Raw genomic sequence first — 10,468 nt, forward strand, 5'->3', positions numbered from 1 at the left:
TGATTAATTAATCGTGATTAATCGTTTGACAGCCCTAGCACAGAAGTCTAATGAGAGTGTAAAGCAGGGATGAGCAACTTTGGTCCTGGAGGGCCGGTGTCCTGCAGAGTTTAGCTCCAACTTGCATCAGCACACCTGCCTAAAAGTTTCTAGTGTGCCTAGTAAGACCTTAATTGGCTGCTTCAGGTGTGTTTAATTATGGTTGGAGATAAACTCTGCAGGACACTGGCCCTCCAGGACCGAAGTTGCCCTTCCCTGGTGTAAAGGATTAAATAATTATCTTTAAAGAATCATAATTATGAGTCTTATACCTCATATCAACCTCATGTTCTCTTGTTTGGTTACGGATGAGAGATTCAGGGGAGCTTTACCAAAAATCCTCCCCTTCACTTCTACATTGTTCTGTCGTCTCTTTCTTACTCCTCATTCTTCACGTGAATAAGTGGATTAAGGATGGAGCTTCCGGTGGCACAAAGCGTCAGGAGCTCGGTGTCACAGTCAGTGATAAAAGTGTGGGGCGGTAACACAGAGGAAAGCATTAATCTCATTACAGAGAGGAGCGAGCGACTCAAGCTATTCAACAAGACCTAAATATCTTCATGCTTACTCAAAGCGTCTCATTCATTTTTCCTTTAAGTGCCTTGTTATTATTACACACATTTCAAGACATAGCTTGTTGGTTTAACTTAATAAAATTATTTCCACACAATTGAATTGATTTATCTGAACATAAGCCATGAAAATTGTACTTACAAGTAAAAGTTAAGTTCACTCAAATTTGTGTTGAGCCAACTAACTTAAATTAGCTTTTGTTTGACAATTTAAAAAATATATATTTCTTTTTTAACCATACACTGTAAAAAATACTTTGCTGCCTTAAAATTTTTGGTTGAATCAACTTGGATTTACAAGTCATTTCAACTTACTATTATTTATATTGATTAGAGATGAGTTGTTATAACTGCAGGTAAGTTGTAATAACTTATAAACTTAAGTTGACTTTTCTCAACTATATTTTATAAGTTGTGACAACTCATCTCTGTTGAAATGACTTGTAAATCTGAGTTGATTTAACAAAAATATGTATTTTTTACAGTGTACTGAATGCTGCATGCTGGGAACTCAAATCTCTGCATATTTCAGTTAGTCAATGAAAATGATTGATGTTGTCCAAACACAAATGAATAAAGTCAATTAAGTAACTCATCTTATTTAAGTAAACTGAGCAAGAAGTTACACTTCTTAACTGAGTTGAGTACTTGTAAAATAATAGTTGAATGTTAGTATTATGCATTGCAAATTGGAAAAAAAAACTCAAACAAATGTGTAGCATTAAACTAAACTGCTTAAGCAAAACCAATAAAAATCTTTAACAAGATATGACATCCACTATAAGATAAATGTGAATTGTTTTTGAGTTTCTCTATGCGTGGTGGCATCATGTGCATTGACTTGCTGCTGAGATGTGATGTGTTTCTGCATGCACACAAACTCTCACTCACATCTACACGAGATAATGATTCTCCTCTCCAGTGCACCGTACACAACTCAACACATGTAGGGTCAGAATGTGAGATGAACGTGTGAGAGCAGGTCTGCAGGTACACAGCACTTCACACGCTCATGACATCCTCTCCTCACAGCTGGGTGACAAGAGATGATGTTTAACTTTCCAAACCAGAAAAGAGAGAGAAAGTGAGAACGAGAGATTTTAAGAGAGAAAGAAACTAGTGGAGCTGGGAGACACAGGCATGCATCAACCTCACAAATCAATCCATACTTTCAATAGTTTAGTTCATTTCACTGCATTTAAATTTTCTGATATGTTGTATTATTATAAAGGGTCACAGGAATGTTACACAAATACTTCTGTTACACAAAACTGACAGCAAATAATTCAAGTGGGCCAAAATGAAGCAGAATTCATTGATATTATATAAAATCCAACGCAAAACCACACAAAGAACTTCAACAAATTTAAAGCAAACAGATATAACAGAGAGAGAGAGAGAGAGAGAGAGAGAGAGAGAGAGAGAGAGAGAGAGAGAGAGAGAGAGAGAGAGAGAGAGAGAGAGACCCTTAACTTCTGTCTGCTCTGTGTTAAATCTGTTATCCTCACATTCATTTACAATAAATATCCATCCGTACAATTTCCAGGCATTCCTAAAATCTTTCTCCTGTGCTGTGCTGACTGTTTGCTTATGATGATAATACAAATAAAATTTGATTGAATTTGAAGTTTTAGTTTAAACTTCTCTAATATGAAGAGAACACTGTAGTATTTATTGATCTTTTTCAAAGTTGTGAAGTTTTCTCATTGTTTGGGGTTTAAAGAGATATGCACTGCCACGTCAGAGCTTATAGAAGTTGAATTTACAGCAAGTTTTGCATGCAGAATATAAGAAAAATTGTTTATTTTTAAAGCAAGACATATATACTGTATATACTGTATGTACCTATCTGGCACCAAATTTAAAACAATCAAACAGTTATTGTATATCTACACAAGACAAATAAAGTATATTGAAATAATTTGTAGTAACTAATAAACAATCCAATATTGTTGATCAATGTAATAAATGTACTGCTGGTAAGACCGAATAAAACACAACTGATCAACACATATTTCTTTTCTCTCAATAACACAAAGCACTTTAAACTTTAAAAGTCCTCTAACATTCCCAGTGTGCTGTTCAGTGTCTATGGTGATATTCAGAGGACTAAACGGATGTTTCTTTTATTCTGTTGAAGGTTATTACATCACTATCTACTCTCTTACCAATAAAGCCAAAATATACCAGCAACCCACTGGACAAACACCCAAAAACACACATCAGCCAATGAATGATACCTTTAAAAAACAATTCAACTTTAAATACCATATAAGGACATTATTTTCAACATGTGTGTGTGTGTGTGTGCGTGTGTGCGTGCATGCGTGTGTGTTTTAATCTTAGTTTCATGACTGAGCACTGGTTGGTGTGTATTCTGTATCTCAGTCTTGCGGTTGTGATGGGTTTGTTAATCTTTGTTTAATAAAAGAGGCCGGGTGTAAATTAAGCCCCTCATCAGTAAATAAATGCTGCTTTAAATGGGATTTACAAATAACAAGCTGTTAAAGTCACTTTACACAGTTGAGTGAAAATGTGGTTTGCTGAAATGAACTTGTGTGAGGCAGTGAGTTTTTAAAAGTGTTAGGCTTTGCAATGGTGTAATTTAGTGTAATGTTAAAGGATAAACAAATATAGGCTAATGCATATCTCTGTGTACTGTAGGCCTATGTATTCATGTTTTAGTATATTATATTTCTTCATGACAATGACAACTTAAAACTAATCACTTAAAATCAGATTTTAATATTAAAACACACAAAACATGAAAAAGGTTCAACTGTCTCTAAAACAATAATGGAACGCTTAGCTTTTCATTTAATTTATAAATATAATATTTTATTATTTAGTTGCTGTAAATATAACACAAATCATTACTATGCATATGCTGCATCATTATTTGCATTTATTTTTAGTTCACATTTTGTATTGTTATAGATCACAGTTGTGATATATAATGTTCCTAATTGTTTTTGGTCAATTACCAGATATTTTTTTATTTTAATATATAGAATATAATAGCCTATATATCATATAATTTAATATATTATTATATTATTAATTACGTTTAATTGGTTTTAATATAATATAGCCTAATATAACAAATGCGTTTTAACGTAGCCTATACGTACTGTAATAAAACGCTTTTAACGAAATCATATTTCTGTTTGCGCAGGGTTTTTTTACGATATGCACAAATGCTTATAATAATAGCCTAATAATAATAATAATAATAATAATAATAATAATAAACCGATACTATTAATACTATTATTTAATATATACCCTTTACACACACGCACAGTCTCAGTATAAACTCTGAATGGATTTTCGTTGTTTTGCGCACAGATGTGAAACACACAGATGTAATAAAGTGAAATGACTCTTACTGTTGATAATCGTGTTTACAGTAAAATTTACTGTCTCTGCTGTAACAGCTCGTGCTGAGATGCTGCTGACACACGGCGCACTGTACACACTCCTCGTGCCATGAAGACTCGTTCACGCGCAGCAGGAATCGATCAGATATTGGTCTCTGACATCCTTCACACACATTCTGATGAGAGCAACCAGAACCTGACAAACACAAGCACTACAATCAAGACCATATTTGAACATTTATAACACATACATATCAAACGATTTTTAAAACTACACGGAACTGTAAGGCAGACACTTCCTGAATTAGGCCTATTTATTAATATATACATATTTAAAATGCTGTTTTTTATTTTTTTTATTGACATTTGTCTAGCGAGATTGATTTTGTAATAATAAATTAGATTTTTTTATCGAATTTTGTACAATTCATCTGATTTAACTAAAATTACAGCTAGTTTGGATTCCTATTTCAGGTGGCTAACGTGATATTAGCATGTTTACTACTTATTGGGCTGCACATCATTTATACTACAACAACAACAACTACTACTACTACTACTAATAATAATAATAGTTTTAACTCGTTTACAAAAACTATATTACTTTACTGTGTTTACCAGGCAATAGGCCAACGGATTGAAAGAAGCGCCTTCTGTGATTTAAAGTTTGATATTTGTTTAAAAAATCGTTAAGGTGCAACAGTGACCTGAACTGCATGCAATATTAATTTTTTTTTATCATCGACATTTTACAGTGTGAATACTTACTATTAAAAATGTCTGTAGAAATTACACTATTACTGCCAGCTGTTTGCCAGTATCTTAGTGTAGATTTACATTTATGTTACTGCCAATGGTTTGTCTTAAATTAAATAAACATTAAACATGAACAAGTCATTATATTTACAGAATAAAACTATAAAATAACAGCCTCATGCAACGCATTCTGGGAAGCATCCCAGAATCCTCACCAACCTTTTTCTCTTTTTTCCTTCAGATTTTGTTTCCCAGAATGCTTTGCATGAGGCTGTTATTTTATAGTTTATTCTGTAAAGATAAAGACTTGTTAATGTTTAATGTTCATTTAACTTTGAACAAACTGTTTCCAGTAAATAACATCAATTTAAACCTACAGTAACTTACTGGCAAACAGCTGCATAACTACAGCAAATTGTTTACAGTGCTGTACATTTTCGTGAGATTGTCAAACTTACTAAGCATCAGTCCTAGAGATGTTGGTCCTGATCTTAACTGATCTTCAATCTTGATTCCGTCCAACATCTTCATGCAGAAACTGTGATATCTGTACAGTGAATCGTACGACAACCCTTGAAAGCTGACGTTTCGCTGTGGTTCACGTGGAGCAGGTTTGAAATCTGTCAAGAAAACATCGTATTTTGTAATCGTAATAAAAGAGCGCGAAGTGTTCGTGGATCACGCAGCAGATCTGTGAAGAAGTTTCTTTAGTTTCTGGATCTTTGGAGAACCCGTCCAGCTTCCTCTTCTTCTTCACTTCTGGACCCGCTGATGAAATGACAGACTGTCATGTAGAGAAAAGCTGTAATATATCCGAAGTGCACGAGAGGAGGACAATTGATCTCAGTGAGGTCTCGGTGAGTTTGTCATGAGTCCTGTTTGTGTTCCTCACGTCACGCATCCTCAGCTCTGTGTGATTCTATTGGTGCTGAATCACAGGAGAACCGCCTACATCATCACACCCACCTACATCACATTTGATCAGAAACATTAAAGAAATTAAGATTCGTATTTTGTTGTTTTGGACGCAGTCGGGTGTAGGCTATATATTTTTTAGTCGGGACAGGTAATATGACCATCTATACATTAGTTAAAAAAAATAAATTGAATACTTTTTAAATCAGGTCAGTTTATGTGAGAATGAATTACTTCAAGTTACACGTTTTTAGGTTTAAAACCGCGAGATTTAAAGATAGTTTTTATAGATTTAATTTCAATAATATCGTTTTAAACATATTAATGTATTATAAAACAAGATATTATTAGTTTTTTCTTGTAAAAGAATACAAGTTATTTTTAACATTATTTTTAAATTATATTACAGGATACGTTATAAACCTATAACTTAATATTAATTTATATATAATTATATTCTGTTCTATATTTACATTACATGATATATTAAACATTTATATTAAAATTCCCTTTAATATTTGTTTTTTCTTGATAGTAATCGAATGTGTTGTATTTATTTTGTCTTTTTAAAGAAGGACGATATTCCGTTTTTTTCTCCGTTAACAAAGCTTTATTTCATTTCTCTCTCATGCACCTGCACATAAACTGAGCTCTTCGGTTATCTTTATGAAATGAAGCTTTATCTGCATGATTAATAAAGAGTGAGATAAAGGCAGATTTAAGGCCGCCAGTCTAATATCCAGTGTGCATGTAAAATTCATAAGCAGACGAATCTTTTCTGTTTCAAATGGGAGCAAATTCATTTCACAGATAGATATCTCGGGGCAATAATGGCGAGAGGAATAAGAAAGGAAGACAGAAGTAAGGGGGAGTTTGTGTCTTTATTACTTTACTCATTAATATTCATCTCTGTTTTAATTATGACAGAATGATTTACACACTCTGCTGTATATTAAATATGCCTTTCTCTAAACCTGGTTAAAAATGAATCGAATTTGTATAAACATTATAATCATTTATTGTCCCGTTAAATTATTAAAAATATCTAAAGAAATGATGTGGTATTCCCCGTCGCTATTTATTAAACTCCAAGATGTTATGTGCTGTTAGAGAGATTTCACGATTTCATTTTTATTTGCGTTAATATAAATCATAAACATAATCTAAGCAACAATTATAGGCATATAAAGATTTAAAAAAATCTATAATGCGGTCAAAAACATTCGTCATGAGGTAAAAAATGTGTTATGCAAATTTTGTACTAAGATACAAAAAAATAGTAATATAGATCTATCCTGATTTATTGTTGTTGTTTTTTATTTTATTGGCTTATTAATCACTTGTAATTATCACGTAGTGGTAAATTCGTGTTATATAGAAACTGTGAAGTAATAAAGACTTAAAGTTCGTCTTTCCTGACGCACTGAGGTTATCAACAAAGAAAATTTCTCTGTAATCTTTGCAAACTAAATTTAATAAACCTCAACTAACTAAATCAAGTAAACAAAATGAATAGCAAACCCTCTTATTCTGTTAAATTTAACCTTTAATTCCTATAGCCTACTTCATGATAAGGAGGAAATAAATCCAGTATTTGTCCATTTGTTCCGCGTTTACATATTGCAGCATAAGCAGAAAGTGTTTTCCTGACAAACAAACATTATACTAATAAGAGACTGTACAAGTATAAAGTCACTTCATAACTCTTATCAATAAAAATTACAGAATCAGGCAGAAGTCACGGTCAGTTTTCAGAAGTCTGATAAGAATGACTCTCTCTTTAGTTTCATCTTCATGATGTTTTTCATAGAGAGTTCTTGCGCCCTCTCGCGTCCAGTAAGAAGAAGTGTAGCTTCCTTATGTGTTGACGATCTGTGGACCTAAAAGATCCTAAAATCTCTAAATCAGCAGGAATGGTAGCATACAGGTATACAACTAAACACATGCACAAAAAATAAAACTCTGTGACCCTGTCCAGAATAAAGTGTTATAATCTAATGATGAGGAGTTTGATTTCAATCATCTTTGTCATGATCTTACTCAGTCAGTATTACGTTATATTTTCACATAACGTTCTTTATTTTAGATAGGATGATTTTATGTAGAAAACAGTAAATCACAAAAATCACTTGAGTATTACAAATAAATGGTAAACACTGTGATTATGTTTCCCACAAAATAATATTCTATATTAACGAAAGCATCTTGGGTATCATTTAAATCTGAATCATAATCCTTCATGCAGATATGATTGTGAACTAATGGAGACTTCTGCAGATGTCTCTTGTGCTCAGAAAAACATAATTAAAATCAATGTTTTTTATTGATTGTACCAAGGTTAAATTATTTAAAGTGTTCATTCTATTATGTTAAAAGTTGAATCTTTTGTATTTCGTCACTTTGTCAATTCCAGTAGAAACATATTAGACCAAATTAAAAGCTAGGACCACTAGTAAATGTCCTAAATTATGAACTTCTGAGCTATATCTTAAAAAAAAAAAACATAAAAGATGAAATGTTTAAACTATTTTGCCATCATGAAGTGTATCACATATTAACTGAAAGGCTCTTTGTGCTCATCTGTTTATGCTTTGTGATTTTCACTGGTTCGATTTGACCTGTCAGTGTGTTACAAGAAGAAACCAGTGGATGTGGAGTATTAAGTTGTGGATGTTTTGTGTGAGAGTTAATTTAGGAAAACCTCCCACAATGAGATCTCTTAAAATCCGTCCTCATCAAAGCTCTGATCAAATGACTTTTACAATATCAAAGCAAATTTGTATAATCTCTGTTTAGGTGACACTTTTTTAAATGGAAAATATGGCATGTAAATAAATTTAACAAGTGAGGAAAATCTCTGAAGGTCTTTCAAAGCAAGCTGTTAAAGTGTTTCGTGTGGTTAGATGTAATGTGATTGGAGTGTGTGATCTGTACCACAACACAATCTAAACTTCATTCAGTTTTCTCTTGTTAACCTTCATCAGGAGCCACAACTAATTTGCAATGGATGTTTGTCAGTATGATGGGGAACAGAATGATAAAATCATCATGAATTGACTTATTAATACTGTGAAATATAACAAGATGAGATGAATCAGAGAAGCCCAGGATGACCTTTCAGACGCCTCTCTTGGACTAAAGGTTTCTTGGGTTTCTTCTTTCGTTATTTATGTTGTTCATACTTGTTTAATTGTATTGTGGTTTAAGGTTCTTGTGAAGCTCATGGAAACATACAGGCATCAAAAGACTTTATCACAAACTTCAGAGAAAGATTTTGACTGGGAGGTCTCCGTTATAAACGTCTGGTCGGAAGCCCAACTTTCGTTCCATGACGACAAAACTAAAACACAGAAGTGTCAAAAGAGAAACATTAGTTTATTGAAACAAGCAACTCGTTTTTTCATTTTTGATAAACCGAAGGTCAATATTTCTTAGATCAAGCTCCTATACTTTATAAAGTCACACACATAATTCTTTACATTATGGCACTTTCCTGAATGACATCCAGTCAATGTGTGGGTGAATATTCTTATCCTGAAAATAAAATGTCATGTGGATCTTCACAATTCATAGTGAGCACACCTGTCAAACTTCAAAAGGGAAAAAGGACATAAAACTACATGTGAAGCCTTAAAAATTGTGAAGATCCAAATGTGTCATTATTCACTGATAATGAAACAGTTTAGGGTACAAAAATAATGAAGATTTAAGATCTACAATAGATTACATTTTCAGTGAAGGTGAGACCCGTAAGAACCACAAAAACATGGCTCCGGTCTAAGTCATAAGACCCAATGTCCTGGTCTCGACTCAATGCAATCAAAAACTAAATAATAACTGGAATCTTTAAGCATTCTCAAAATTAATCTCAGACGGACAAATTGTGGCCAAAATTTAACTGTGCGTATCCAGATTTAAAGAGTGCACATGTATACATGCATAAGCAGGCAGTTTAAAGGGGCCATGGCATGAAAATCTGTCTTTTTCCATTATTGGGTCTATGGTGCTTCTATCAACATAGAAAATGTGAAAAAGATCAAAACCCAGTAACTTAGTTTTGGTAAACCATTCTCTGCAAGCACGTTAAAAAAATACTCATTGAAATTTGTCTCTCCTTATGATGTCATAAGGAGATCTTATTATAATAATATACCACCCCTTAATTTGCACTATCCAACCACAGCACTGCCATTTAGTCCAGAAAGAGAGAAAATAATTGACAGCACAATTGAGTTTCAATTGCAACAAACCACAATCACTGCGATCAGTGTTTGAATTTTATCAGCTCATTTGCATTTTAAAGGACACACCCAAAACGGCACACTTTTGCTCACACCTACAAAGTTTGAGTTTAACATGTTATAATAAATTATGTGGGGTATTTTGAGCTAAATATGTGCTCTGAGGACACCAAAGATTTATTATACATCTTAAAAAAGTCTTGTGACACATCCCATTTAAAATGCACAATTTTGTCAAATCAATATATATTTTTATGTTACTTTAACTTAACAAATTACACCAATCAGCCATAACTTAATGACCACCTGCCTTATATTGTGTAGGACCCCTTTTGCCACCGAAAAAGCCCTGACCCATGGAGGCATGGACTCCACTAGACCTTTTTATCAGAAGTTCAGAACCAGCATTCACTTTTTCAGCAATTTCAGCTATAAAAAGTTAACTTACCACAGGTCAAAACTTTAGTTGAAAACCAAGTTGTTTTAACTTCATGCGTTTTTACAGTGTGTGGGTATTGCCTTTCAAATATTTCTGATCATACATTAATATCACATCTGCTGTACA

At 33.1% G+C, this 10,468-nt stretch overlaps 1 protein-coding gene across 1 annotated transcript in view; it reads right to left on the minus strand.

Annotated features, from left to right (window-relative positions):
* The window catches only part of lmx1ba (LIM homeobox transcription factor 1, beta a), a 34,066-nt gene extending 28,461 nt beyond the window's left edge, over positions 1 to 5,605 (minus strand). The window contains exons 1-2 of the mRNA XM_065250072.1: positions 5,206 to 5,605; positions 4,001 to 4,187 (exon numbers count right to left, since the gene is read on the minus strand). Coding sequence (XP_065106144.1) covers positions 4,001 to 4,187; positions 5,206 to 5,278 — 260 coding nt within the window. The 5' untranslated portion in view covers positions 5,279 to 5,605. The remainder of the gene's footprint in view (positions 1 to 4,000; positions 4,188 to 5,205) is intronic.
* Positions 5,606 to 10,468: the final 4,863 nt, after the last annotated feature.

Source organism: Paramisgurnus dabryanus, chromosome 5 (assembly GCF_030506205.2).
Source record: "Paramisgurnus dabryanus chromosome 5, PD_genome_1.1, whole genome shotgun sequence".
Lineage (NCBI taxonomy): Eukaryota > Metazoa > Chordata > Actinopteri > Cypriniformes > Cobitidae > Paramisgurnus > Paramisgurnus dabryanus.